This window comes from Aythya fuligula, chromosome 16, assembly GCF_009819795.1.
Source record: "Aythya fuligula isolate bAytFul2 chromosome 16, bAytFul2.pri, whole genome shotgun sequence".
NCBI lineage: Eukaryota > Metazoa > Chordata > Aves > Anseriformes > Anatidae > Aythya > Aythya fuligula.
Genome location: NC_045574.1, coordinates 15,045,620 through 15,073,500, shown reverse-complemented (window position 1 = coordinate 15,073,500; position 27,881 = coordinate 15,045,620). Strand labels below are relative to the sequence as shown.

The window sequence follows — 27,881 nt, the reverse complement described above, 5'->3', positions numbered from 1 at the left end:
TAAGAGCGCAGAGGAGCGAGGCAAATTACGCAGCTGCAAGGCTCATCCCTCCCTCCCTGCCTGCCTCCATCCCCGTCCCTGCCTCCATCCCTGCCTCCCTCCATCCCTCCCTGCCTCCCTCCCTGCCTCCATCCCCATCCCTGCCTCCATCGCCGCCGAGGAGCCGAGCCGCCCCGCCGCACCCATGGAGGCCGGCGCAGGTGATGGAGGCTGGGGAGGGCGCGGGGCTGGGGGGGTCCCCTAAATTTTCCTCCCCTCCCCGCGCATCCCCCCCCCCGCTCACCGCCCGCTCTCTCCCTTCCCCACCAGGTCGCTGAGGCCGCCGGCTGGCCCTGCCGCCCCCACCCTCGCCGGGGGGCTCCGTGCAGGTGAGCGGGGCGGGGGGCACCAAGGGGCCGGGGGCTCGCCCCCCTCCTGGCTGCGGGATTGGGGATGGGGATGGGGACCCGCACCCCGCGGGCTGCCAGCGCCCCTCTCCGCAATGGGGGGGGCTCAAAAAGGGGGGGGGGCGTTAAGTGCAGAGGATGCTTGGGGTGGGTCACGCGTCGGGCCCGCAGCACACCCGCATCGCATGCAGCAGACCCCGCGGCACGCACCGGACACACGTCACGCTCAGCGGACCCGCACTGCCTGCACCAGCACCCCGGGGTGGGCACCGGACCCACAGCCTCTGCAGCAGACTCACTGCACACACCCACGGCACGCCACTGGCCCCGCATCGCAAAGACTGGACCCGTGTGGCATCCACCAGACCCCCACGGCATGCATCAGACACATGTCGTGGTCACCAGACCCCCATCACCTGCACCAGACCCATATGGCATGCACCAGACCCCCATCACCTGCACCACACCCCCACCCCACTCACCAGACCCACCCTGCACCCCCCAGCCATACGGCACACCCCGGACCCCCACCACACGCACTGGACACACCCTGCATGCACCAGACCCTCCCCGCGGGCACCGGCCCCGCATCTGCTCCCTGCAGAGCCCAAACGTTTCTCCCAGCTCTGCGGGGCGTTGCAGGAGCTGGAGCTGCTGGGCGATGGCGATTTTATTGCTTAATGGCCTGTAGCTCCGTCTCCGAAGGGATACAGAAAACGCACGGGGTGATGGATGAGCCCTGCGCTCCTTTTCTCTCCTCCCCGCAAGGTCAGTGCTGCCCGCCCGTAGGAACCCGCTGCTGTGCGTTTGTTGTGCCTGGGAAGTGGCAGTGCGCCCACCCCCGCTAGGAAACGTGTGGGTCGTGTCGTGACCTTGTGCGAGGAGGGGAAAATGATGCTTTGCAGGGCTCCGGGGGTCCCTGGGCTGCGAGCTTCTCCGCCTGGGCTCAGAGGGGGGCAGTGCCCGCGCTGGGGGGTGTCGGCGGCGGAAAGCCGGGGTGGTGCAAGCAGCGTGCCATTAAATGTGCCGTTAAATGTGCTGTTAAATGTGCCATTAAACGTGCTGTTAAATGGGCCGGGACCTCATCCTCCACCACCACCGCCGCCTTTCCCAGCCCCGATTTGAGGTGGATCGTGGCTAGGGCAGGCGTCCTTCCGCCACGCCGAGGCTGCGTGTGCGCGGAGGGGAGGAGTAGCTGAATTTCTCTCCCATATCGCTGCCTTCCTACCCCGAAGGAGAGCTCTCTCCTCTCTGCTTGCTGGTCCTCAGCTCGGCTCCAAGCACAGGAGGGGCTGAGAGCTGTAACTGCCCCCCCGCCTGCTGTCCTGCCAGTCTGAGCTGAGACCAGAGTGCCTGGGTGCCAGGCACTTTGCTCCTGCCCTCGGCACGGTCGCTGCCACTGTGGGGTTTGTACCAGGCTCTTTTTTCCCTTTCCTTCTGGGGGTGCAGCTCAGGACCAGCCTGGCCCCATGGCTCAGGCCCCGTGGGGCTCCCTCGGGGAGCCAGGAGGTGCCGCGAGTGCCCCCGTGGCCGTGCTGGGTTGGAGAGCCTGGGAAAAGGGGTGAGGAGGGGAGCGCATGGGGGCTCAACACAGCACGGGAAGGTCAGCTGGAAAAGTGGTGAGCTGCATGACCCGGCCTCTAATGGTCTCTATTTTCCTGTAATCTCTGGGTGTAAGCTCAGCATTTTATAACAAAACAAGAGAATAAAAGGAAATACTGCCGTGTTTCGTGACGCGCTATAACAACTCTTAGCAGAATGGATTTTTTGGCGGTGTTGCATAAACCCCCCGTGCGTTTTGCCCCGAGCCCTCTGCATCTGCCCTGTGCGGCCGGCAGGTGAGGGTCTGCCTGCTTTGGGACCCAGGTCCCTGCTGGAGCAGGTTTTCAAGCCCCCAGGGACCTCGATGCCCCCCTGCAAGCTGCCAAGCAGGAGCAAAGCGGCCCCTAACCCTGATGGAGGTGGCGAGGGAGCGCGGCACAAAGTGGGCACCGGGGTGGCCTCGGCTGTTACAATTTACTCGGTGAATTTCCCCCGGTGTCTCTGTCCCCAAAAGCCCCCCTGGGGCTGAAGCAGGAGCGCGGTCGTGGTCCCGGCCGTGCACCAGGCTGGGTGTGATACCGACAGCTGCGGGTCTGGGGGTCCCCTGGGGACCCCTCCCTGCCCATACATCTCATCATCAGCCCTGATGGCCTCATCCTGCTTCTCTCCACAGCCTCCCAGACAGGTCCCGGGTCCCCTTTTACACCCCAAAGGATTCTGGCCCCACTGCTGTTTTCTGGGCCGCAGCACCCACTTTGTCCCAAGCGCAGCTCGTGGCTGTTTACCACGCTTCGTGCTTTGTTTATTTGTAGCGTGAAGGAAAAGCAAAGCCAGAGAGGGCTCCTCGCGATGCTTTCCTTCCTCCTTGGGAAGCCAAAGCTGTGATTTGCCTTCCCTCTCGGCTCTCTGCTTTTGATGGGGTTGTCTCGGGGAGGCTGGAAACGCCGCAGCAGCCCCCAGCCCCGGGTGCCAGCGGGGTGCCACAGGGTGCTTGGTGCCCCCGCGGCAGAGCAGGGCAAGGAAACCAAGGAAACGTGCGGCTCAGCCAGCGGAGGAGCGACACCAAACCCTTCTCGTGGGGCTTTGGAGAGGCCTGGTGAGGTGTCTGGGCACCCCCCCAGCCCAAACACGTCCCTTCGCCTCGCCGCAGCGCGGATCTGCGCCGACAGCCCCGGGTGCCGTGCGTGCGCTGCATCTGTCTGGGGCTCGGCCAGCCCCGTTTTTGGGGCCGTTTTTGCAGCTATTTCGAGCCCTGCGTGGGTGGCACGCGGCAAAGGCAGGCTGCTAGCACCGCGCTGAGGAAAATCCGACGTCTGTCCCGGTTCGCAGGGAGCAGCGAGGCGAGCAGGGAGCATATTCACCCCGGGGGGGGGGGGTGGCGACAAAAAGAAGCAGCAGGCGAGAAAACCGGGGAAAGCCGAGCGGCGGCTGGCAAGGCACCGCGCCGGGAGGCAGCCACCGCAGCGCCAGGGCTGGGATTCGGGCTGCGAAACGAGCCCGCCCGCCCCTGCGTGCCCACCACACGTTCCCCGGGGAGGACAGGCTGAGCTGGTGGGGCAGCTCGGGGCAGGGCAGCAGCCGGTCTTACTGCGGGCGTGGAGAAATGGAGAGAGAGGCGAGGTGTCTCCGGAGCTGGCAGGAGTGAACTCGGGAGCCTGCGATAGCGAAAGCCCTGGGGGAAGGAGCTGAGGAGCCTTCAGAGGCCTCACCGGGGTTCCTTGGCACCGTTTGCCGTGCAGGAAGGAATGTAGGAGGGAGAGTGAAGCTGGTCCAGCCCCGTCTTTCCATCGCTGGCTCGGCGGGGAACCAGCCTGGCATGGGGAGGTGGCAGCGGTCGAGCCAAAGAGGTTTCCCTGCAGGGCAGCAGCTGCGAAGTGAAGGCTGAGCTGCTCATCCTGGGGAAATCCTCCTCGGAGCTTCGGCTCGCCCTTCCCAGCGCTCTGCCCCCCTCCTCCCTTTGCATCGTCATCACTGCACGGTTTTTAGGTCGGTGGTGGTGGGAGCCTGCATCCCTGTGCGATGTCCCTGCAGTGCCCGGAGCCCTCTGGGGGGGGGAGGCCTTGGCCCTGGGAAGCCACTGGGGGGGCTCGGGTGGGTGCCCTGAGCTGGTGGGGAGATGCTTTGTGCAGTGTCCTGGGGTGCTGGTGCCTGGCACTGCTACCGGTGCAGGCGTCAGCACCAGCAGCCCTCTGAGCCCTGCCTGCTGCTGACCGCAGCGGTTTGGGGAGGCGCTTCCAACGTGGTCACGGCCAGAAAAAGGGGAGGACGGCCGTGACGGCCACGGGCACGGAGGCTGTGAGCATCTGGGCAGCAGGCGGAGGTCGCTGGGTGCTGCAGGGTCCCCGTCCCCACACGGGCACCAGCACCCATTTCTTGCGGTGCTGCCGCAGCCCAGGCTCGCGGGGTCAGGCTGGGAGGTTTATGGGGAGCTTTGCTCTTGGTTGGCTCTGGGAGGCAGGATTAGAGCTCATCCTGCTGCTCCCCCAAGCCCCATTTTGGCCCAGGCAGCAGCTCCGGCTCCTCCACACCAGGATTTGCCAGCACGCCCCGAATCTCATTCCCGTTGTGGGGCTCAGGTGCAGCTTTGTGGTGCCGGGGTAGAGCCGCTCGGGGTCTGCGCCGCGGGCACGTCTCTGCTGGGGCACAACCCGCTGCCTCCAGCTCTGTAAGCAGCATCCCACCAGCAAGGGATCCTCCCATGGTTTGTCTGTGCCCTGCTAGGCATTCCTCCTGTTCCTCCTGCTGCAAAAAAAGATGGAAATAAGGTCTTGGTCAAGGAGGTCTCGAGCTCCATTGCGCAGCCGAGCACGGTGAAGTTTCGCTGGGTCCTGCTCTGGGTTCACCCCTTGCACGACTCGGGCTGTGCAGCCGGCTGCAGCACGCCATCCCGCTGGGCCCTAGGTCTCCTATCCCACTGCCCAGGCTCCTGATGCTCATTTCTGTTTCTTTTTGGGGTGCAGAGCCGCTGCTGGAGCTGCCTGGTGGCGCAGGACCCTCTGCCCCCTGCGCTTCTGACATGGAGAAACGAACCCGCCCATCCCCTGCCCTAGCACGGGTCGCCTTCCACCCCGATGTTTTTATGGGATTTCTTCTCTCCTGCAGCTTTGCTCTGACTCCTTTCAGAAGCCTCCTGCCTTGGATGATTTGGGATTGCTGTGACCTGCTCTCCATCACCCCGCTGCGTTTCCTGGCCCTCCCCGCGGCCGCTCGCGGCTGCCATTGTCTTCCTGGCTGGCGAGCGCACAGCGCGCTCGGGGCCTCGCTCATTTATCTTTGAACACTTTCCATTTCCTCTCTGTGTATTTCTCCTAATGCCTAATGGACGAGCCGCCGCCGCAGAGAGCCAGAGCCGCTGTGCACGGGCTGCCTGCCACGGCGGCGCTGGGAAAGCTCTCGCCCAGGCTGCCACCAGCGGCACGCGGCGTTTCGGCTCCAGGCTGGCTGGGGCGATGGCTCTGCCCCTGAAAATCCCCTCCTGGGTGCTGGGCAGCTGCCCGGCGGAGCACAGAGTGGACAGGCTCAGTCCCTGTGTCAGTTTTCCCCCTGGAAAGCCCTGGCTGGGGTTGCAGCAGAGCTCCCTGCGCTCTTGCCGTGCTGGGGAGCTGCAGCGGGGTCCTTGCTTCTTGTGCCTCTCTCACATTCAGAGCGCTGAGATCGTCCCGTGCTGCCACGGCAAGGCTCGCTCCTCACCGTAGGTCCTCGCCCTGCTTCCCACAGTTGTTTTAATTCTGCCTGCAGACAGTAATTACCTCGGCCCTCAGAGGCAGGGCATTACCACAACCACTTGGGATCGGGGTGGTGGCTTTGGCCCCGAGTCTGCCAAACCTGCCCGACCTTGGCAGCCCCCAGGCACTCACTGGAGCCCCACTGCAGACCCAGCCCGTGCCATGAGGGTGCTGAGTGCCACACGGAGGGCTCCCTTCCAAGCAGAGCCTCGTCGTGCACCCGTAACCTTGCAGTGGAGCAGGAGGCAGCGGCGCTGCCGGGTGCTGCTCGGCCGCCGTGAGCCAGCGCACGCTGCTCGGGGCTACGAGAGGGCCAGGAGTTAATCTGTGCGGCTGCAAATCCCCACAAAGCCCTGCCCGGGGGCTGCTCGGGGGAGCGGGGTGACATTAGAGGAGCAGGGACAGGCTGTGCCGTGCTGCAGTGCGCGGCGCTGCCGGAGGGCCAGGCTCTGCTGGATGCTGATTCACGCTGCTGCAGCAGCACAGCCCCGCGGCCGCGCACGCTGCCGGTCCCGGAGCTCTGACCCAGAGGGGCTCAGCACCACTGCTCCTGCCCCAGGACTTCCCCCCGTGCACATCCAGGACCCCCAAATCCTCTGGGGCTGGACCCTTGGGTGCTGAGCGTGGAGCTCGCCACGGCTGCGCGCTGCCAGCCCTTCTGCTGCAGCTCCCTGAGCCCGTCGGAGCCCTGCTTTGGGGAGCAGGTAGCAGCAAAACCTGGGGAGAGACGGGGGGGGGGAGCTCGGTTTTGGGCAGGGATTAGCCTGGGAGAGAAAATCTGGGATTGCCAACGCCAAAGGCCACATCGGGTGCGAGCTGGCAGGGCGCCCTCCTTTCCTCCAGCCTCCCCCCCCCCCCTCTCCCTGCTTCTCTCCCTCCCCGGGAGCGGAGCCCAAGCAGCACTCAGCGCTCCCAACCCATCGATTTCCAGCTCCCATCGCTGGGGCTGCTCGGGGCTGAAGCTGCCAAAATCTGGGACAGATGCCAGCAGCTTGAATATGCCGGGGATGGGGGTCCCATGTGGTGTCCCCCGCTGTCCCCAGCAGCCCGCGAGCACGGGATCCAGCCGACAGCTCCGGACCCCTGGGTCTGCCCTATTTATTGACAGGCAAAGATCTGGGGTTCTCACGGGCTTAGGGCTGCTGCTGCATCACGCAGGGATCCGTGCTTCCTTACCTGCTTTCCCTGCTGAACGGGTCATCCTGGCTTAATTAATGACAAGCAAGAAATGTCCCAGCCCGCAGCAGGGACAGCAGCGTGCCACGGTCACCCGTGGGGTGGGACATGGCGAGGTGCAGGGCTGGGTGTCAGGGCCACGAGATTTCATCCCATTTCTGCCCAGGGTGGGCGTCTGGGCTGCTTCTGCTTGGCCTTGCAGTGAAGAAAACCCTCACCCCGGGTGTGCTGCCGGGGCAGGACCCCGTGCACGCAGCATCCCGGCGTTTGTGAGCCGTGAGAGGCTGGCAGAGAGCAGAGCTGGGATGTGCACGGGATGCAGCCCACGTCCGTCCCCATAAAGGTGACCCCGAGGCTTCAATCGATGCCCTCGTGCTGGGGCTGACCTCTGCGTGGGTGCTTCCCCACCCTGACCTCCTCTCTCTGTTGCGTTTACCCCGCAGTTCCCCCGCGCCCAGGACCCGCGGCACCGTGGCCATGTCTCTGCCGGGGAGCAGACGCTCGTCCACCGGATCCCGAAGGTGAATATGCTTCAGCCTCTCGTCCCCGGAGCCCGGCCGGCTCTCCTCGTGGTTAGCAGCAGGGCAGGAGCCTCCCCGTCCTCCCGTGCACCCAGCCCGGGGCTGCTGCTCCACGGCACGGCCGCCCAAACCTGGGTTTGGGGCGCCGCATGGCACCGCTGCACCGCGTCCCCGTCTCCGCATGGAGCACCCCCAGCACCGCACCCCGTCCCTCTCTGTGTGTCTCTGACCTCCCCATGTCATCGATAACTTGGTCCTGGGATCAATCCTTGGTCCCAGGATCAGCTCTTTGGGATCTGGGTCGAGTTCTTGGTCCCGTCTGCCAAAGGCAGGTGCCGGAGGGGGCCCCGTCCCCAGCCAGCGGCATGAGGGCGCAGGGGGCAGGCGGTGACACTGGGAGGTGCGCACCCCTGGGAAGGTCCCTCCTTGGGCTCCAGTGATAGAAAGCAAAAGGGAAAAAGCGATTAAAAAAAGGCATTTATTCCCCTCTGAGTATTTCCATGTCCTGGGCTGCAGCTTTGGAGTGAGGGGCTGCAGCCAGCGCCGGCACCAAAAGGCAGCGTGGGCGCCACAGCAAAGCTCTGCCCCCGGGGGGGGCTCCTGGTGCCGGTCCCTGGGGTCTGGGGGTGCCGTGCCGGTGCCCGGGGGGGTGCCACATTTTGGGGAGGGGAGCGGGTGGGCAGCCCCCCTGCCCTGCCTTTGCGCCCGTCAGCGTGTCCGTGCCATTTTGATCCCCGCTGTTTGTTTTGTCCTTTTGTCTTGTGCGCTCTCGGCGTGGTGGTTTGGCAGTCGCGGGCTTTATGGACGGAGTGGCTTGGCCTCCTTCTTTAAGTCTTCGGCGCCCTCAGCCACTCGGCCTGAGACACAGCCTCTTCTCCCTGCCTCCAGGCGCCCCTCGCCCCCCGGGAGGGACACCTACGGCACCTCCTCGCTGAGCAGCAGCAGCAATTCTGGCTCCTGCAAGGGCAGCGACAGCAGCCCCACCCCAAGGTAACCCATCGCCCGCAGCCCCCTCATGGCACCCATGGGAGCTCTGCCCCCAGTGCTGCCGGAGCGCCCCCGGGGCAGGGGCCGCAGAGCGAGGCTGTGCTGCTGCCGTGGCGGCTGGGCGAGCTGCCCGTGGGGCTGCGAGCCCCCCACCGCCATCCCCAGCACCCCCCCGCTGCCGTTGTTGTGTCTCCTTTCCCTCCCGTCCTTCCCGTGGCTGTGGCTTGCGCGCTGCACGCATCCCCCCCCCCCCCGCTGCGCCCCGGCTCATTTCGGGACAGGAGGTGCAGTGGCAGGGCTTTGTTTCATCCCCTTCGTGCTGTGGGGCAGGGTTTGGGGCTGCCTGTGCCTTGCACCAAGCTGGGGCTGCCCCCACCAGCCCCCAGCCACGTTCCAGCTCCCGGAGGTGGCACCAAATCTGGGAGGCAACGACGGGTCTGGGGGCAAGCTGGGGAACGGAGACGGTGCCGGAGCACAGATGGAGTGGCCACGGGTATTGCGAGGCCCCGTTCTGCCTGGCTGCCCCTCACGGAGCTGCTGCGATGGGCAGAGGGCTCAGACCACCCCGCTGCGACCTGCGGGGGCTTTGGTTCACCCTGCTGCACTGCGACAGCTCCTCGTGCTGCCCGCAGGTCCCTGCGCCTCCCCCTGCTCCTCTCGTGCACCCACAGAGCTGCAGCCGCTCCCCATCCCCTCCTACTCCTGGCCACCCCCTGCTTGCCCCGGGCTTTAAACCAGTGCCACCAGCCTCATCTGTCCTGGTGGCAACACAAGAAGGGCCCCGAGGTGCTGCGCCACGTGCTGGGTGCCCCGGCTTGCTCTCCACGGGCTCCCCAGACCTGCCCCATCCTGAGCCATCCCATCGCGCATCCTTCAGACCCTCATCCGACGGGCCTGATCCCACCCTGGGGTCTCCCCCCTCGTTGTGCATTCCCCAGCAAGCTTGCTCGGGGCCCCCAGCACCACCAGCACCCCGCTCTGCTCGTGCAGGGCCTCGGAGAGCCACCGCCGAGCGGTGCCCAGGGTGGCACGGCCGCCTTGCCGCCCGCATCCCTTCCCCTCGCACCCGTGGGGCTCTTTTGGGGTGCTTGACGGGGCTGGCACCACCCTACAAAAGAGACAGCAGCCTCTCCACCGAGCCCCACGCTGGCGGTGGGTGACGGCCGTGTCCCCGCAGGCGCTCGGCCAAGTACAACCTGTGCAGCGACAACCACGGCATAAAGCCGCCCACGCCGGAGCAGTACCTGACGCCCCTCCAGCAGAAGGAGGTCTGCATCCGGCACCTCAAGGCTCGCCTGAAGGACACGCAGGAGCGGCTGCAGGACAGGTGAGCCCCGCGCCGTCACCCCCAGTGCGCTGCAGGACCCGGCTGCCCGTGTCCCCTCGGTGACACCTCGCCCTCGGGTTCGTGCCCACCCTGTTCCTAGGGAGCACCACGGGGCTGCAGGGCATCGCGGGCGCAGCTCCCCCCCTGTTCTTTTCCCATGCAATCCGAATTCACTGCCAACCCGGCGAGCAGATTTCGGGGCTGCAGAACTTGTAAATCTCACCGGAGGTGACTGTGCCTCTTCCCTTCGCCGCCGGTTTTTCCCTCCCACAGTTTTTTTCTGGATCGCAGCGTGACGGAGTGGCTGAGCTCCATCTGCTCCTCGCTGCCTCCCCAGCTGCCGTGCGCCCGCCTTGGGCACCTGCCTGGCCCCATGCAGCCCTCTCCAGCCCCTCCATGAAGGGGCCGGGCACCTCTCCCGGGGGTCCCTGAGCCTCTGGACCCAACCCTGGGTCCCAACCGTGGCTTTTTCAGGGTGGTCTCACCCCAAATCACTGCTCCAAGCACCGATGATAATGGCTGGGCACGCGAGCGCTCGGCTCCGTGGCATCCCCAGCGCTGTCGCGGTGCCCTGGCACGGCAGGGACCTTGGTGACCCTCTGCGTGCCCACGCACCCGCCCCTGTCTCTTGCAGGGATGCTGAGATCGAGGACCTGAAAACGCAGCTGTCGAGGATGCAGGAGGACTGGATCGAGGAGGAGTGCCACCGCGTGGAGGCCCAGCTGGCGCTGAAGGAGGCGCGCAAGGAGATCAAGCAGCTGAAGCAGGTGATCGACACGGTGAAGAACAACCTGATGGAGAAGGACAAGGGCCTCCAGAAGTACTTCGTGGACATCAACATCCAGAACAAGAAGCTGGAGACGCTGCTGCACAGCATGGAGATCGCGCAGAACGGGGCGCTGAAGGAGGAGGGGGCCGGCGAGTCGGCGGGGGGGTCCCCAGCCCGCTCCCTCACCCGCAGCTCCACCTACACCAAGCTGAGCGACCAGGCGGCCGGGGACCGCAACGTGGGCGGCTCGCAGACCATCTCGGTGGACGAGGGGGCCGACAGCGGCTTCGCGGGGGCGGACGAAGCCCCCGGCCGCCCGGACTTGCTGGAGGGGGGGGAGCCGTGCGCCCGGCTGCCCCCCAGCTCCACCTACGAGAAGCTGCTGGGGCTGCGGGGCGGCGTGGAGGCGGGGGTGCAGGCCAGCTGCATGCAGGAGCGAGCCATCCAGACGGACTTTGCGCACTGCCAGCCCGACCTGGACACCCTGTTGGAGAAGGTGATCAAGTCCCAGGCTTGCAGCTTGGGCAGCCCCACCTCCGCCTGGGTCTCCGAGTTGGAAGACGGCTGCGAGCAACCCAACCCCGCCGGGGCCATGGACCTGGTGGCCGCGGACCCCGAAACCGTGCCGGCGGAGGCGGGGACCCCCCACAACAACCCCACGGTGCAGCAGCCCCACGGCACCGGCTCGTCCGTGGCCATCACCTGCGTGGCGGCGGCGGCGGCGGCGGCGGCGGCGGAGGTGGAGGAGGAGGCGACGGAGGCGAGCTGCGACGCCGCAGCCCCGGCCAAGAGCTACTGGAGCCGCCACTTCCTCGTGGATCTGCTGGCCGTGGTGGTGCCGGCGGTGCCCACGGTGGCCTGGCTGTGCCGCTCGCAGCGCCGGCAGGGCCAGCCCATTTACAACATCAGCTCGCTGCTGCGGGGCTGCTGCACCGTGGCCCTGCACTCCATCCGCAGGATGGGCTGCCACGCCGTCGGCACCCCGGGGGGCAGCGCCCAGCCCTGACCCCCACCCTGTCCCCAAATCGCCGCCGCCACCCCCTGCCCGCCCCCACGGACCCGACCGTGCTGATTGTAAAGCCCCGTGCCAGCGGTGTCCCCGCTCCCCGGTGGGGGCACCTCGTCTCCTCCGGCTCCTTATGCAACCCCAAGGAGGGGGCAAAAAGGGGCGCGGGGTGGGGTTGGGGGGGTTCTGCTGCTGCTCTGACACCTCTGTCCCAAAGGATGCCAAGGACCGTTCGTGGAGGGGCGGTGACACACGGGGTGGCCAAGCCCTGTGCCACCCCCCGGCACTGTTCCTGTGGCTGTGGGGGTGCCACCCTGCTGGGGGGGTCACTTCATTGCACTTGCTTTCTTTTCGGATGTCCCCATGTGGCCCAGGGGACAGCTCTCTGATGGCGAGGAGCCGTCGGGCACCGGGGGGGCCAGCATGGGGCCGTGGTGGATCCCCCCACCCCACGGGCACCTTCCTTGCGCCGGGTGCAGCTCCGCGCAGAGACGGCAAATTGCGGCTGCTGGCGGGGGGGGCCAGCGGGGAGCCCCCGGATAACTGAGATGGAATCGGATGGAATTGGATGGAATTGGATGAAATCGGATGGAATTGGGTGAAATTGGGTGGAACTGGCTATACCATTGGATATACCTCACGCGTCAGAGCAAGGCTGAGCCGCCCGCGGCGCCGTCGGTCCCGTACCGCTCGTTCGTTTGCTTTGCACTAGGGTCACTTTTTTTTTTCTTCTGGTAAGGACAAAAGCTCCGGGGTGGGGGCCCAGGTGGTGGTGGGGGGGTGAGGACGAGCTGGCAGAGCCCAGGGGAACGGGGGTCCCGGCCCCAGTGCTGGTGTGGGGCTGGGACCCTCGGTGTGGGCAGCGGCGATGCCACGGGTTCGGAGGGACGCGGGCAGGGCCAAGCTCCCTCGCCCACCCCCGCCTGGCCACAACACCCCCCCCCCCCTTGCTGGCAGCCTCCAGAAAATGCCTTTTTTTTTCTTTTTTTCTTTCTTTTTTTTTTGTTTTGAAAAGCAAAGACAGCAAAGGTTGGTCAGCGGGGGGCCGGCGAGGCACCAGACTTCAGGCTCCCTCCTGGGTGTGCCGAGGGGCGCGGGCCCCGGCCCCCACCACGAATGTCTGCGGCTCCTTCGTGACTTGAATTAACAATGTGTCCCCCCGCCTGGCCCCCCAGCTCCGTTCTAGCACCCATGGGTGCTGCAGGAGCTGGCGACGCTCATGGGGCCCCGGCTGCTGCCCACTCGCCTTGGCCCCCGCCGTGTCCTGCATGCCCCGAGCCTCCCCGCGCCCCCCCTGTCCATGGGGCCGGGGGGGGGGCACCGTGTAAAATATTCGGGGAGAAGCGGTGGGAACGCAGCCAGGATATCAGCCTCTCGTGCAATGTAGTTGTGGATCCGTGTACGCGTCTGTCTGACTATCCAAAGCTTTGCCAAGAAATAAATGTAACGACTATATTTGAAAGACAAATCTATATAATATATTTTTTAAATACAGAAGTGAAAAAAAAAAAGCTGTAACCTCCCCCCCCCAATCCCCCTTTCTCTCATTCTCCACTGTCCTGTACTCGCTGTCTGTGGTGGATGTAATAAACGTCGCTGGGTCTGTGTCTGCTTTCGCTGGAGCCAGCTTTTGGCGTCTGCCCCGAGGGCAGCTGAGTGGCCACAGGGGACACGAGGGGACGTGGGGGGGGACCCTGGGACAAGGGGGGGCAGCGTGGAGGTGGGGGCACCTTCCCCATCCCCGCTGCTGAGAGCGAGGATGCAGGACGGCGCTGCGCTGCCCTGCGCTGCCCTGCAGCCCCAGGCTCTTTATGGGTTTCTGTGCTACAACAGCTACTTTGGGGGGCTGCAGGGGTCCCTCCGAGCCCCCCCACTTCCAGGCTCGGCCGGGGGGGTGCCCACACCGGTGTCGGGACGGCGGCGATCGCATCAGAGGTCGGGGATGGAGTGGTCCATGGACGACTTCACCAGCCCCGCCGACAGCCTGGGCGCAGGGGAGGTGCTCAGTGGAGAGCCCCCGGGTCCCCGCGGGGGTAACCCTGGGGCTTTTTTGGGGGGAGAACAAGGGGCAGGGGTTGCGGGAACCCCACGGTCTCACCGTTTGACCATGTGCTCGTAGATCACGGCGGGGATGATGGTGAGCGTGACGACGTTCCCCGCGTCCGCCAGCACCTCCATGAGCTGCTTATCCTGGGGGCGAGAGGGTGGTGGGAGGCGAGCGGTGGCCCCCGTGGCCCCCCCCCGGCACAGCAGCTCGCAGTGCCTGCCCTGGCCACATCCCGGGCACAGGACAGGTGTGTTTTGCACCGATGGTTGTGCAAAAACTAAAAACTAAAAGGGATAAAAACGCGGGGGTGCAACAACCCAACCTCCCCAACCCACACCTCCCCCGGGGTGGCAGCACCCTGGTGGCTCCGAGTCTTTAAATCCTGCTGTTTGAACCCAAAAAAGACCCTACAAAAGGCCGCAGGGCAGCACCTCACTGCCAGCAGCCACGTTTTGGGGTCCCCACCTTCATGCCGATGACGTTCTGGCCGTTGACCTCGCAGATGTAGTGGTGGGTCAGGAGGCCGTTGCGGGCGGCCGAGCTGTCCTTGGCCAGCGACACGATCTTCCCCTTCTTCACCACGACGCCCACGTGGCCGGTGCTGTCCTTGTGCACCGTGACCGTGCGCTGGAACGGCCTGAGGGGACAGCAGGGTCAACGCCAGCCCCGTGCGTGGCACCGTGCGCCCGGGGGTCCCCCCCCCGGTGCCGCTCACCTGTCCCGCACCACCATGACGATTTTCTCCGGGGACGCCTTCTTCAGCGCCCGGTGCGCCTTGTCGCTGCTCCAGCCCGTGCAGTTCTTGCCGTCGATCTGCAGGATCTGGTCGCCGAAGCGCAGCCCCACCAGCGAGGCCGGCGAGTTGGCCTTCACCAGCTGCACGAAGATGCCCTGGGGACGAGCGGGGAGAGATGGCACGGGGCTGGCACCGGGGACCGGGTGGCCGTGCCGTGCTGTGGTGTGCCAGGCTGTGCAGCGGTGCACCGTGCCATGCCGTGCTGTGCCGTGCCATGGAGCACCACACCGTGGAGCACCACGCCGTGCCGTGCTGTGCCGTGCCATGCCATGGAGCACCGTGCTGTGCCGTGCCATGCCGTGCCATGCCATGCCATGCCGTGCCATGGAGCACTGTGCCGTGCCATGGAGCACCATGCCATGCTGTGCTGTGCCATGCCATGCCGTGCCGTGGAGCACCATGCCGTGCCATGCTATGCCATGCCATGCCGTGCCATGCCATGCCGTGCCGTGCCGTGGAGCACTGTGCCATGCCGTGCCATGCCATGCCATGGAGCACTGTGCTGTGCCATGCTATGCCGTGCCATGCCATGGAGCTCCACACCGTGCCGTGCTGTGGAGCACTGTGCCGTGCCATACCTTGCCATGCCGTGCCATAAAGCACCATGCCATGCCATGGAGCACTGTGCCATGCCGTGCGATGCCATGCCATGCCATGATATGCCGTGGAGCACCGTGCCATGCCATGCTATGCCATACCATGCCATGCCATGCTGTGCCATGCCGTGCCATGCCCTAGAGCACCGTGCCATGCCATGGAGCACCACACCGTGCCGTGCCCAGCCCCTACCAGCCCAGCCCCTCACCTGGTCGATGTTTCTCAGCTGCAGCCCCGTCTTGCCCCTCTCGTCCTTGCAGAGGTGGATCTCCCGCACGCCCGGCTTGATCTCCGCCCGCCGTAGCCCCGCGTTGTTCCCGCTCAGGGGGGCGACCAGCTGGCCCGGCAGGGGGCCGGCGGGGGTCAGCGCCTGCGTTGGAGCCAGATTTCAGCGGGGCCAGCAGGGGTGCGGGGCCCTGCGATGTCCCCAACCTCACATCAGCCCTCGGGGGACACCGTGCCCCTGCCCCGGGCAGGATGTGGCTGCGGGAGGGGACCCCCCGGGAGGTGTTTGTGTTTTTTTTTGGGGGGGTCCCGGCACCCGGCAGGTGGGAGCCCCAGCCCGGACACCTACGGTGCTGCTGTCCGGGAAGAGTTTTTTCTGGATCTCTTCGCTGGAGAGAGCGAGTCCCATGTAGTCCTCCAGCTCCGCCAGGTTGGGGTACAGCATGGGCGGTGCTGTGGGGCACAGCGAGGGTGGCTTTAGTGGGGGGGGGTCCCCAGTTTACAGCCACCCCCCCGCACACATCAGGGAGCCCCCCAGGACCAGGAGCCAGCAACTGGCACAAGGGGCATGGAGAGAGCCCCCTCGGGATGAGCCAAAGGGGAGAAACCCCCAAACCCCATCCCCTACCCGTACACCAAGCTGTGGGGGGGTCTCTGCCGAGCCCCCCGCCCGTGGTGGGCGACCCCCCAACCCACACAGCCCCTCGACACCGAGGGCTGATCGTTACCAGAGGGGAGTTTTGGCTTCTCCGTGAGCACCGTCGTGGCGGGGGTGCCGACACCAGCGGCTGCCTGTGCCTGGAGAGAGAGGGGGGGTGCTCGGGGTGAGCCCCTCGGGGTCAGTCCCTCCCCACCCCATAGGGACGTCGATCTGACACCAACCTGCAGGACCTGGTGGCCTTTCATGTCCTCCAGCGAGGGGTAGAGCGTTGCCATCGCTGCTGCTGCTGCTGCGCCCGCGTCCTGGGACAGGAACGGGGACGGGGTTGGGGCAGTTTGGGGACGGGGGCGCCTCTCCCCGAGCATCCCTCGTGGCCCCACGGGGAATGGCACCGGGACAGGAGCCTGCCTTAACCCCAACCCCAGCTGCTGCCCCCACAAAGCTGGGGCTCGCCCCGCTCCCTGCGTGCCTGGCTCTGTGCCCTGGCTGTCACCCACGGGCTCTGGAGTGACTCAGGGCCGTGTCACCGCCTCCGTCACCTCCCGGGGATGGGACACGGGCGGCCGCGTGCCGGGCACGAGCACGGGCACGAGCGTCCCGGTGGCTGCTGCTCCATGGGGAACCGACCCCGCCGTCCCCCGGCACCCATCGGGGCTGTGCCAACATCCCCAAACGTGGCAGGGTGACGTCCCCATGGGCGGTGTCCCCATGGGCACAGCCCTCCCCTCGCTGCCCCTCGCTGCCTTTCCCCCCTTTCCCCCAGCCCCCTCCACCCCAATGTCCCAGCGCGGTGCCCCCAGAAGCATCCCCCAAACCTCGGTGCGTGGGGGGGGGACAAACCCAGACCCTGCTCTGACCCCTTGAGCCCCGTGGGAGCTGGGCAGGGTCCTGCCTGGCAGTGGCACCCCCAAGATGTGAGCAAGCCCCCCCCAGGACCCAACCCAGCTCCCCCCAAGCCCGGATCACCCCAAACTCACCTGCGATCAGCTCCGGCTCCTGCGCGCACTGCCCCGTGCCTGGCCCCGGGGCTTTATAGCAGTGCCTGGCCCGGGGAGGGGCCTGGTGGCTTCAGCTGACTGCCACCACCCCCAGGTGAGGCACAGGTGAGGAGGAGGAAGAGGAAGATGAAGGCAACGCAGCCCAGAGAACCGATATTATGGGGGTTTCAGGGGGTGCTGACCCCCAGCCAGAAGCACGCGGGGATGGGGACGGGGACGGGGGCAGCTTTCCGTGGTTCCAGCCGTGCTGGGTGCTGCAGATTTGGGGCTGTGCACCCCTACGTCCACCACGGAGACCCCCACCCCTCCCGGCATCGCCACCCCAGGTGCCCCCAGCACCCAGCTGGGTGCCACCACGGTCACCGTGCCCCAGCCTGGGGCCACCACGGCTCCGTGCCCCCGGGGTGTGGGGTGGGCGCAGGGGGGTGCCCGTGCCAGGAGCCCCGCGTGGGCGGCCGCCTCCCGTGACCCCAGTTTGGGGCACGTGGGGTTGACGTGCCCCATCCCACACCCTTCCATCCAGCCACCAGGCCCCGTGGGCACGTCCCAGAGCTGGGAAAACCGAGGCAGTGCCACGCTCGGTGAGTCAGGGCGCAGGCGGAGGGTGTCCCGCTGCCGTGGGACATCGCCGCGTCACCCCGCTCCCCAATCCGTGTGGCACCGACCCACACGATGCCATCGTGTCCCCAGGTCCTTGGGGAGCAGAAATGGGGTCCCAAAGGCGCCCAGAGCTGGTGGCAGCAGCCTGGGAACGGGGCCAGCAGGAGCCGGGCACGTCCCAGCCCTGCCCGCCGGGCCAGGAGGAAGCGATTTATTTACTGGCGGTGGTTTTTTATTTATTTACTGGAGGTATTTTTAGCCCGGCCGTGCCCAGGACGGGAGCGGCCCCACGGCTGAGAAAACGGGGTCAGGAGCAAGCGTCGGGGAAGGGAGGCAGAGCCAGGAACCCTCCTGGATGGGACGGGTCCACGGGCAGGAGGCTGCGCCTGCCCCGGACACCGCACGGGGACGGGGCTGGGGGGGCCCTGGTGCAGGCTGAGGCTTCAGGGGGGCACGGGGAGAGCCTGGGGACACGCTGCTGGTGCCACACACACCTTGCACACACCTTGTGCACTCACACTCCTTCTCCGTGTCCCCGGTGCCACCTCTCCGAGCCACCAGCCCCCTGGCCACGCAACCCCTTGGACAGACGGCTAGGAGCAGCAGGACAGGAGGACAGGGACAGCCCCAAGCAGCCCCCTCCAGCCCCTTCCTCCTCCCAGCCCCCCCCTCGCTGCTGCCTTATCTCTGCTCCCAGCGCCTCGGCACAGCCTGGCACCGGTTAATAATTAAGGCAAAAGGCTGCAGGAAGAGAAACCCGAGCTCACCAGGAGTTTCCGCCCAGGTGCGGTCACCAGGACGCTTGGGAACATCCATCCCGAGGCACCCAGGCGAAAACGTTCCCAAATTGGGTGCTGCGGGCACGGGGAGCCCAGAGGGTGGCAGCCCAGCCTGCAGACTCCGCGTCTTCTCCCAAGGCACCAGCTCCCTCCAGCGCCTTTTCCAGCCTCCCCGCAGCCCCCCTGAAACACAAACGTGGCTCCCACGGCCCTGCTGCAGCTCGGGGACTCGCCCCGGCCGCGTTATCGATCGTGGCAAACGGAGCAAAGGCCGGAACCAGGCACCAACCCTGGGGACCTTGAGCCTTGAATTCGATGTTCAGCCCCGTGCCCTGTGGGCTCCTCGACCCCGAAACGGGCAGCGAGAGCAGCAGCACCCACGCCCCGAGCCCCCAGATGATTCCCCACCACCGAGCGTGCAAGCTTCTGCAAGAAAAGACCAAAAAAAGGAGGGGCTGCAGGTGAGGAACCACAGCATCGCCCCAGCCACCCCCTTGGAGCAAAGCTCCTGCCAAACGTGGCAGGCAGGAGTGCTATTTCCAGCCCCCAAAAGACCCAAAAGACCCAAAAACGGACAAAATAAGACTTCCCTGGGGCAGTGAGCACCCATCAGAGCTGTCGCAGCCCTAAGGCCGGATGCTGAGGGCGATGCTCAGCGGGGTTGTGGTGAAGAGATGCTGCAAAACCAGCAGGACACCGCTTCATTATTTGCGCCAAATAATTATTGGGGGGGGGCCCAAATTATTCCCTCTGCACCCCAGGGCAGGAGGCCGGCCCTCCCCAGCGCCCCGCGAGCCGGAAAAAAACAAAAACCTGGGAGACACAGGGCTGAGAAAAGCCAGCATAAAGCGTTTTTATTGCAATAATAAAACTTGATACCTTTAGGCGGCGGAGAAGGAAGTGAACGGCGGCGATTTCTCAATTTCTCTCACCAAATCACTACGCGGGGCAGAGGGAGGAGGGGCAGGAGGACAGCAGCAGGGGGGGGGGGAAGCTACGCGGCGCAGGAGACCAGACGAAGCGGCGATGACCAGCATCAGGTGGCAGGAGAAAAAAGGCCGGGGGGGCTCAGACCGGGGACAACCGGGATCTGGTGTTTCCTTCCCAAAAGGGAGAGGAGGAGGGGGGGTCACACACACACACGCACGCACACACACACATGGGGGGGGTGTTTCCATGCGAGCTGACCCCCACCAGCCCCCCCGCCACCTCCCCTGCCGACAGCACCTTCCGTTTGTCTGCCGATTGTTGTGGTTTTATTCAAAAAAAAAAAAAAAAAAAGCTCGACGTAAGTTTTTTTTTGAATTTCTAGGGCGCAACGGAGCTCCCACGGGCACCCCGTCCCCGCAAACCCAAAACGTGGGTTTGGGGACGGACCTGCTGAGCCGGGAGGGGGGCGCGGGGGCAGAGCAGCCCCCGGCGATGCTGCGCTGGCCCCCGGGGAGCAGGGGGAGGACTCGCTGCTTCCTCGGGTGCAGGCGGGGTGACTACACACCATCCTAGCACTGCTGCGCTCCCCGCATCCGTTCCGCCTCGCCAGCCTCACCCTGCTATGGCTTTTTTTTTTTTTTATTTTTTTATTTTTTTATTTTTTTTTTTGCAGCAGCAATTTTCTGGTTTGAGAACACCGCAGAGATCTGCGCACCGAAGCGAGTAACCAGCGGGTTTTCCTCGCCTTCAAATGACTCCTAGCTAAAAGGTCAGCCCGTCTGCGTGCTGCCGGTCAAAACTACACCTGGAACAAAAATAAGATGAAGGACCTGACCCCCCCCAATTTAAAAAAAAAATAAAAATAAAAATAAAAAGAGTTGAGGTTTACGGCGTATAGTTTAAAAAGACATAAAAACACGATACGAGGAGGAAGAGTCAGACGCAAAGCTTAGTGACCAAAGGCATTCAATCAAGGTGTAAGGTTATACAATGAGTGTAGTGGACTATCAGGAAAAGCTCCGTACAAAGTCATGTGCACTCTTCTTGAAGCTGAGAATTCTGGATTCCTCCATGTGCCAAACCTGCCTGGGGGAAGAGAGGAGGCACCGTGACCAAGCCCCGCAGGGGGAAGGAGCACGCTCAGCCGGAGTGGCTCTCGCTGCAAACCGCAGGGTTTGCTCAAAGCAGAAGTCGAGCCCTGGTGACGAGGGGGGGTGGGAAATGGCTCGGAGAGCACGGCCCCATCCTGCCTGCACCGTGGGACCCACGCGGGGGTGGAGATGAGGTGCAAAAGGCAGCGGGGACACAGCGTGAAGGAATTGAGGCACGATCAGCCAGCGCCAGAACGTCCCCGAGGCATGAGCCTGCTGGGAACTGCCTGTGTCACCAGAGGGATCCCCAAATCACCAAGCCTCCCACAGCCAGAAATCCTTCTCACAGCCCCAGCCACCCCCCTCCCCAAAAGGCAGAAGATGGGGGGGGCCTCGAGTCTTCCCCCAGCCCCCCTGCAGCCCCCTCCTTACCCGAGGACGGGGCGTTGGGGTAGGTCATTCCAATTTCATGAGCTCCACGTCGAAAATTAGAGTGGCGTTGGGTGGGATGATCCCCGGGTGGCCGGTGGAGCCGTAGGCGTAATCTGGGGAGATGGTCATCTTCGCCCGCTGACCAACGCTCATCTGGGGGCAGGGAAAGGGACAGGGATGTCAGGAGATGTGCAAATATTGTGAGAGTGGCAGCAGGAGGGACACAGACCGGCCTCTGCTCCTCTCCCTGCGCTGGGAAGGAGCGAGGGCAGAAGAGGAACGGGAAAACCATCAGAAGGGGAAGGCACAGGCTGCCAAAGGAGCAGGGCTGCCACAGACGGAGCCGGGCTAGCCACGTCCTTCAGGCACGTGTTTTTGGGGCCAGGCAGGGACTGCCAGACCGTTCCCTCCAGATGGCAGCATCCTCGTGCTGCGCGCGGCGTGGGCGCCGGCTCCCAGCCGCAGTCACGCACGCTGGGGCCGAACCGTGCCACCGAGAAGCCTCCCTCCATCCCTCCTTTCATCCCTCCATCCCTCATTTCATCCCTCCATCCTTCCATCCATCCCTCCCAGCCTCCGCGTGGGTTTTGCAGCCCGGGAGCCGTCGCTGCCGGGAGCTGGGGGCCCCCCGAGTGCTCCCCGCGGAGCTGACTCAGTCGAGAAATGTCACCGCTGAGTCACCGGCGCGCGCCGTAGGTGTTCCTCAGGCCCGGCCCTGCTCCGTTCCTGCCATCTGGCAGGTGGCAAACGCAGGAGGTGATGATATTCACGCCCACGCCTCCCGTGGCGGAGGGGGAGGAAAGCACGGAACGGGGGGGGGGCGAGATAAAAGAGCTGCCCGCAGCCATCCGCGCCCACGCCGGTGCGCCCGCGCGCGGAGAGAGGCGGCAGGTACCTGGGCGACTCCTTCCTCCCAGCCCCGGATCACCTCCTGCTTGCCCATCACGAACTTGAAGGGCTTGTTCCTGTCGCGGGAGGAATCGAACTTCTTCCCGTCCTCCAGCATACCTGGGGAGAGAAAAGAGGAAGGGAAGGAGAGGAGGGATGAGGCTCGTCACCAGGAACGGAGCCACGCAAACGCAGCCGGGCCGTTTGTCACCTGGCGGTGACGGTCGCCCCGGTGGAGCTCACGTGGCCCTGAGTTAAAAGGGATTTGCAGCAGCCTCATTTCCCAGCCTGAGGGTGAGCCCCCCTTCACCGGCACCTCCTGTTGCAGACCTGTTGCGGGAGCACCCTTGGGTGAGCAGGATGGGACCCCCCCAGCACCGGCTGCTCCCCACGGCACGGCATGAGCCACCCGGGCAGGTTTCCATCCTCGCACGCTGCTGGCCCCACAGGAGCCAAACCGTGCCCAGGAGTGCTGGGGAGGGGGGAAAACGGTGCCACGTGGCCCGGGCAGCCCCCGTCCTGCAGCCCCCACCACGTAGCGCAGGCTCCACGGCTCCGACTGATACCCCAGGGCTAAATATAACTCCCCCGGCACGGCACGAGCAAGGGAGGAATTTCCTCCCTTCGCCGCGGTCCCTCCCTTGCTCCCTGCGTGACCTTCTTGGGGAATCTCGCAGCCGGAGCTGCCTCATAGGGGCTGAGGCTTTGCTGGGAGAAATTTGGCTGCTGGGCAGGCGACGGCCACGCCGGGAGCCCTGCACGGCCACCAAGAGCCCGGAGAAGTTGGTTTTGTACCTGGGGTGTCCACACCGCCGGCACACGGAGCTGGGAGAGGGCTGTGGGCACAGGAACCAGAGCTGAGGGCTCGCAGACCCCAAAAGCAGCAGCTCCGAGGGCTCTGGCGGCGCTGCAGCAGCGTTGGGATGGAGCCTGCAGAGCCACGTCTGGGGTTGTGGGGTCCTGAGGCTGCTGCCAGCTCCCCGTGCCCCTGCCCGGGTCCAGGAACAGCCACGTCCCCTCTCTCCTGAGGCTGCCGCGGCCATAAAAAGGCAGAGGCTGTGCCCGTGGCAGCTGCTGACGAGCAGCACCCAAGGGTTTGAAATCTAAGAGCAACCATCGGCTGCTGCAAACGTTTCTGGCTTCTCGACTTCCCCAAAAAAGCCCGGAACTTGTTTTTTTTTTTTCTGGCTGAAAAAAAAAGGTCTCTCGAGAAACAAACCTGTCGCCTCGTCCAGCAGCGCACGGGCTGCGGTGATTTCCCCAAACCCTTGAGTCGCTGCCCAGGGGCGAGGGAAAACACGAAACAGGGCACCTGCACGGAGGGCAGGACGCAGCCACACGGGTACAGGACACCCACGGTCCCTGGGGACGGGGCCAGCACCCCCCTGAGCCCACCCAGGGCAGGATTTTCTCCAGCAGCTCATCGTGGCAGGCTGCTGCACGTCCCCCTTGGCCTCCCAGAGCAGCCTGTCCCCATTTAGCACCACACCACGGCGCAGGGGACCCTGCTGCCCCATTTTTGGGAAGGAGAGGTGAGATTTGAGCTCCACAGAAAGCAAAAAGCTCCCCGCGGGGGCCCCAGGCTCCGAGAGCATCAGCAGCAGCTCAGCCGCTCACCCCCCGTTGCAGCCCTGGACTTTGGAACAGCAAATCTGGCTTTTTCTCGTTTCCTCCTTCCAGGACAAACCTCTCGGTGCTCAGCCTGCTCCCAGCCCTGCCTGGCACCGCTCCTGTCCTGGGGACAGCTGAGGAAGGCTGAGGAAGGCCAGGAGGGGTGGTGAAGGCTGCCCCGGGCTGCCCCGAGCTCAGCTCCGTGCCCTCTGGGGTCACAGGGAGCCGGGGAGGTGCAGGAGGGGGCACCTCGTGCCCACCCTTTTTCCCCCTCCCTGCTGCAGGGAAAGGGAAGAGGCTGCGGCCGTGGTTTCCCCACCCCAAAATCGGGTGATGAAAACGAGCACGGCCCTCACCCTGCCAGCAGAAAGCAGAGGCCACGCTCTCCCCTCATCCCCTCCACGCTTCGGTTCCGTGCCCAAAGCCCCCGGGACCTGGAGGCAGCCAAAAACCCTCTCGTATGGGAAACCCTTGGGGCACCTGCTTCCTGCAGCAGCATGGAACGAGCCAGCTGAGAGCGACCCCAAAAGCACCGCTGGTGCTGTGGGAGTCGCCACGCACCCTTTGGCACAGGTCTCACCTTCCCAAAACCTGGCCTCGGGGAGAATTTCCAAGCGGGCAGCTCCCCGCCCGCAGGACAGAGGGGTTACCCCCATGGAGATGCCTGCGCCAGCCCAGAGGATCCATCCCCCGAGCCAGGAAGGTGCTGGTTGCACGTGGGGCTCATCCTGCTCCGTGTTACGGGGCCGTGGGATGCCCCCCACCACCACGGCAGCGGTGAAACAAAAAAAAAAGGCTGCAGCCCTTCGGAGGTGGCATCCTCATCTCCGGCACATCCTCCGCCGGAGAGGCTCCCAGGAGATTTCTTCCTCCAGCCTCCGACGTGTATGAGCAACCATTTCCTCATCCCTGCCGGCCCCGAGCGAGGCGATAATGAGATCTCAAAGCCATTAGTAAGGCCGAGCATCCTCTGGATGCAGGCAGAGCCCCAAGACTCTGCGGGCAGCCAGCAGCAGGAGCCGGCCCAGGCCACGTCCCGGCTCGTCGCGGTGACGCCGCCTTGGGGACCCCACAGCGGGGCCACCACGGCTCCTGGAGCCACCCCAAAGACACCGGGGGGCTCGGAGGAGACGAAGCAAAGAGGAGAGCAGGGAGATCGTGGCCGAGACGGGCTGCTGCCGTCACAGTGGGGGCTCTGGGGAGCAGCCGCGGCGCTGCCAGGTCTCTGCCACACTTGGCACGCTGCGGCCGGGAGCAACGCATGGCTTGGCCCTGCTGCTCCAGCTGGAGGAAGGGACGGCACGGAAAACCCTTTAAGACTTTCCCATTAAGACTCGAGGGCCCTGAGACACCTGAGGAGCGACCAGGACCCGCTCCAGCCACGTGCCAGGAGGTTGAAGCCCGCCTCTGCTCCGCGCAGCGCTTCGGGTTTTGAGCTTCGGTGTTGGAGCTGCTCGCAGCCGCTCCGAAGCCACAACCCAGCAGGTTCCTACAGCCGGAGGTGGAAGAGGCTCTGCAGGAGGACGGGACCCCACACACGGCTTGGGGACAGGCACTTTGGGCTCCTGCGAGCGCCGGGCTGCTGCTCACCCCCGTAGGAAACGTCTCGCGACCGCAGGCTGCTACTGGGCGAGCGTGGCAGCGCGCGAGGTGCTGCGCAAAACAGGAAGAGCCCTGAGCCCTGCCGAGCCCTGCTCAGCCCTCACAGCAATTCTGGGGACAGATCCTGCTCCCTCTGCGCCCATCCTGCCAAAAAAAAAAAAAAGTCAGAGCTCTCCAGCATCAATCCCTGCTCTGAGCCCAGCTCCCTCCGAGGTGCTGGGCCAGTCCCGGTGCTCCCCAGCACGGCCACCGCTCCCCCAGGTCCTTTCCTCTCTTCTCTTCTCTTCCACCCTGCTCCCAGCACCAGGAGGGCTGAAACCCCAAGCCTGGCTGTGTTTTGGGGTGCTGAGTGCCCCCACCCTGCCAGCAAAGCCCCCCACGAGCCCGATCCAGGCAGGATCAGGGCTGCAGCCACCAGCCACGCGCTCCCCACGCTCCCCAGCGACCCTCCCATCCCACTGCCATCGCTCCTCAGCGCATCAGAGGACTTTACCCTCCGTTTGGTTTCCTTTAACAGCCTCCTGTAGCAGATTTCACATCAAAGGCTCTTTCGAAAGCCCCGCTGTGCCAGCTCCTCCATTCCCCTGCAGGCTCGACTCCAACTGAGAGGCAGAGCAGGCTCCCCGCTGCCCACCCCACGGGGACCTCCCAAATCCCCAATTCCCTCAGCCCAGCGGTGCTGGAGCAGCTTTTCTCCCTGCCTGACTGGGACCAGAAGAAAGGGACAAGGTTCAGCTGCCCCAAATCCCCCCCCACACACACTTCTGCTGCTGCTGGGACAATCCCAGCACGAGGGGTTGGTGGCTCCCGAGCCGAGAGGCACGAGGATGCTGTGCTCTCCGCATCCTTCCCTGAGCATTGCCCTGTCCGTCTGTCCATCCCTCACAAACCTGGGATGAAAAAACTGCTCTCACCCACGCAGAGGAGCTGCTGAGGGGCAGAAAACCCCGGTTCTGGGGCGAGGGGACAGCAGCCCTGCGCCTGCCCTAAATTAAGCAATCAGCCCCGAAGCACCCAGGGGTGCAAAGGATGGGAAAAGCCGGCTCCCCGTAATCCCCCCTCCTCCCTCAGCTCCCTGGCTTTTTTTTTTTTGCTTTTTTTTTTTTTTTTCCCCCAAAAAATGGATTTTAATCAAGCGACTGCAAATCTATAGCTCGGGGAGGGAGAGTGGAGGCGCTGCACGCCCAGCAGGGCTCGTGGTGCCCAACGCTCCCTGTGGGTTTCTGCGCAGGGACAGCCACCGACGCGCCCCTACTGCTGCCCCCGCGCTGCTCCGGGCTCGATAGATGTCACAGCGAGCCACAGGGCTGAGGAAATCAACCGTTTCCCCTATTTTTGGGAAGCTAAACTCGCTTCTCTGCTCTCGGGGACGCGGGGAGCATCCAGCGACACAGCAGGGGCACGGTGGCCGGAGGGCACCACGCGCGGTGGACTGGGGGGCTTTCCATTTCGGCTGCCTGCCCGGGGTGGGTGGGATAAATGCCAAAAGGAGACAACGGTAACAACAAAAAAAATATATAAAAATGAAACGGAGAACCACTCCCAAGCCCAGCTTATCACCTGCTGCTGCCGGGAAGGGGCTGGCAGGAGAGGAGCCGGCGTTGGGAGCCGCGAGGGCTGGCAGGAGGCAGGGCTGGCCCACCGAGAGCCACTTGACTGCCTGCCAGCGTCCCTTTGTTCTTCCACCGGCGGAGGAAACGGGGGCTGCCGGCAGAGCCCGAGCTGCTTCCTCTCCTCCCGAGCAGGGAATTAAAAATGATGCAGGGTGGGGTGTGGGGGGAGAAGGAGGAGAAGCAGATGGGCCGGACGGCGAGCTCAGACAGCCCCGCGGGAGCTTTTTGGGGGCCCGCAGAGCCCTCCTGCTCCTCTGTAGGGCTTCGCTGTGCACGGCCCGGCACCATCATCCTCATCCTCATCTTCCTCCTGCCGGGGGAGGGCAGGAATTAGCAGAGCCAGATGGGCCGAGCCCTGCTCATCGCGGGGTTTCAGGGGCTGACACGCTGAGCTGGAGCTGCAGGAGAGGAGGCGAGACCCCCTTTGGGGAGGAGAGACCCCCTTTGGGGGAGGCGAGACCCTCTCCATTTGGGGCGTTTTCCAGGCTGGCGACGTCGATTTATTCGCGAAATCCACAGAAACCGTCAAAGTGCAGCGCGTGGAACGTCACCCGCCTCGGCTATGGGGCTGCCCTCCCAAAAAACCCCGCAGGAGAGCCCTCGCGGGGGGGGATCCCGCAGAGCTGGGGACACCCAGTGCGCCCCCACCCCAAATCCAGCCCGGGCTGGGCCGGGGGTCCCCGGTTGCACCCCACAAGATACCCCCAAGGGGAATATTGGGGAGGGGGCCACGGGAACGGCACTGCTCCCCTACTCCCCAGGGACCCCCCCTCTGTAGCAGGAGGGTCCCAAGGGGGCACACCGAGCACCGGGGGTCTCACCCCGACCCCTCACAGCCCCCCGAGGGGGGGGTCTCCTACCCCAAAACCCCCCCGGTGCCACGGGGGAGAGTCCCCCCGTGCTCAAATCAACTCCCACAGGAACAACCGGGGGCACCCCCCCCGGCCCTAAAACCAACCGGGGGCACCCCGGGGCCCCCCACCCCCGCCGGGGGCCGCCCCTCGCCCACCCCAAGCCCCTCACGGGGCCGCCGCGGGGCCCCCCCCGCCCCGTTCCCTCGGGGAGCGCCGCGGCCCAGCCCGGCCGCCCACACGCCCGGGGGTCCCCGCAGGCTCCCGGGATGTTTTTTGGGGGGATAGGGGGGCACATCCCGGTGGGGGCCGTTCTCCTATATCGCGACATTTTGTCGCGGGGCCGACACGAATCGCGATACCCCCCCCTTCCCCGGTACCGGCAGCGGGGGGAGGGGGGTACTCACCCGTGTAATGCACCACGCAGGTCTGGCCGCGTTTAGGGAATGTCCGCCCTACGGGGAGAAACACACACACACACACACCATCAGCCAACCGGGCCCGGTACCGGCACCAACACCGGAGCACCGGGCCGAGCACCGGGGAGGAGAAGGGGGAAGAAAAAGAAAAAGAAGACCTAAAAATCCCCGGGCACCGACTCACCGTCGCCGGGGGCGATGGTCTCCACGTGCACACCCATCCCGGTGCCGGTGCTGCCGCCGGTGCCGCTCGTCGCGCACCCGCAGCGGCCGCAGCCCGAGGAAGGAGGGGCCCGGGGCTG

General features: G+C 65.3%; 3 protein-coding genes across 6 annotated transcripts; 1 reads left to right on the top strand and 2 right to left on the bottom strand.

The window, feature by feature from the left end:
• The first annotated feature begins 112 nt into the window (after positions 1–112).
• On the top strand, positions 113–23,348 carry SNPH (syntaphilin). 3 transcript variants are annotated; one of them, XM_032198303.1, is made up of 8 exons: positions 113–200; positions 310–368; positions 7,273–7,350; positions 8,140–8,340; positions 9,515–9,664; positions 10,299–11,555; positions 13,388–13,389; positions 23,337–23,348. In XM_032198303.1, exons 3-6 carry the CDS (start codon positions 7,307–7,309, stop codon positions 11,437–11,439), a joined length of 1,536 nt encoding a protein of 511 aa, XP_032054194.1. In that variant the 5' UTR covers positions 113–200; positions 310–368; positions 7,273–7,306; the 3' UTR covers positions 11,440–11,555; positions 13,388–13,389; positions 23,337–23,348. The 3 variants fall into 3 exon arrangements, with proteins under 3 accessions (XP_032054194.1, XP_032054193.1, XP_032054192.1); XM_032198301.1 differs by lacking the exons at positions 113–200; positions 310–368 and adding an exon at positions 1,040–1,154; XM_032198302.1 differs by lacking the exons at positions 113–200; positions 13,388–13,389; positions 23,337–23,348 and having other exon boundaries at positions 318–368; positions 10,299–11,584.
• SDCBP2 (syndecan binding protein 2) lies at positions 13,369–16,040 on the bottom strand. The gene is made up of 7 exons (XM_032198561.1): positions 15,987–16,040; positions 15,448–15,579; positions 15,088–15,249; positions 14,202–14,377; positions 13,952–14,123; positions 13,538–13,629; positions 13,369–13,423 (listed from the first exon to the last, which is right to left on the bottom strand). Exons 1-7 carry the CDS (start codon positions 16,038–16,040, stop codon positions 13,369–13,371), a joined length of 843 nt encoding a protein of 280 aa, XP_032054452.1.
• Positions 18,972–27,856, bottom strand: FKBP1A (FKBP prolyl isomerase 1A). Of its 2 annotated transcripts, none has more exons than XM_032198304.1 (5): positions 27,764–27,856; positions 27,568–27,615; positions 21,491–21,603; positions 20,596–20,748; positions 18,972–20,158 (listed from the first exon to the last, which is right to left on the bottom strand). In XM_032198304.1, exons 1-4 carry the CDS (start codon positions 27,798–27,800, stop codon positions 20,620–20,622), a joined length of 327 nt encoding a protein of 108 aa, XP_032054195.1. In that variant the 5' UTR covers positions 27,801–27,856; the 3' UTR covers positions 18,972–20,158; positions 20,596–20,619. The 2 variants fall into 2 exon arrangements, with proteins under 2 accessions (XP_032054195.1, XP_032054196.1); XM_032198305.1 differs by having other exon boundaries at positions 18,972–20,154.
• Between the last annotated feature and the right edge of the window lie 25 nt (positions 27,857–27,881).

Coding starts and splice junctions, on each gene's coding strand:
- SNPH (XM_032198303.1), top strand. CDS start 7,307: ATGTCTCTGCCGGGGAGCAGACGCTCGTCCACCGGATCCCGAAG. Junction 7,351..8,139: donor TCGTCCACCGGATCCCGAAG/GTGAATATGCTT, acceptor GTGGTTTGGCAG/TCGCGGGCTTTATGGACGGA. Junction 9,665..10,298: donor CAGGAGCGGCTGCAGGACAG/GTGAGCCCCGCG, acceptor TGTCTCTTGCAG/GGATGCTGAGATCGAGGACC.
- SDCBP2 (XM_032198561.1), bottom strand. CDS start 16,040: ATGGCAACGCTCTACCCCTCGCTGGAGGACATGAAAGGCCACCAGGTC. Junction 14,124..14,201: donor GTCATGGTGGTGCGGGACAG/GTGAGCGGCACC, acceptor CTGTCCCCTCAG/GCCGTTCCAGCGCACGGTCA. Junction 13,424..13,537: donor TACGAGCACATGGTCAAACG/GTGAGACCGTGG, acceptor CCCTGCGCCCAG/GCTGTCGGCGGGGCTGGTGA.
- FKBP1A (XM_032198304.1), bottom strand. CDS start 27,800: ATGGGTGTGCACGTGGAGACCATCGCCCCCGGCGACG. Junction 21,604..27,567: donor CTGCGTGGTGCATTACACGG/GTGAGTACCCCC, acceptor TTCTCTCCCCAG/GTATGCTGGAGGACGGGAAG. Junction 20,749..21,490: donor GGGAGGAAGGAGTCGCCCAG/GTACCTGCCGCC, acceptor CCCTGCCCCCAG/ATGAGCGTTGGTCAGCGGGC.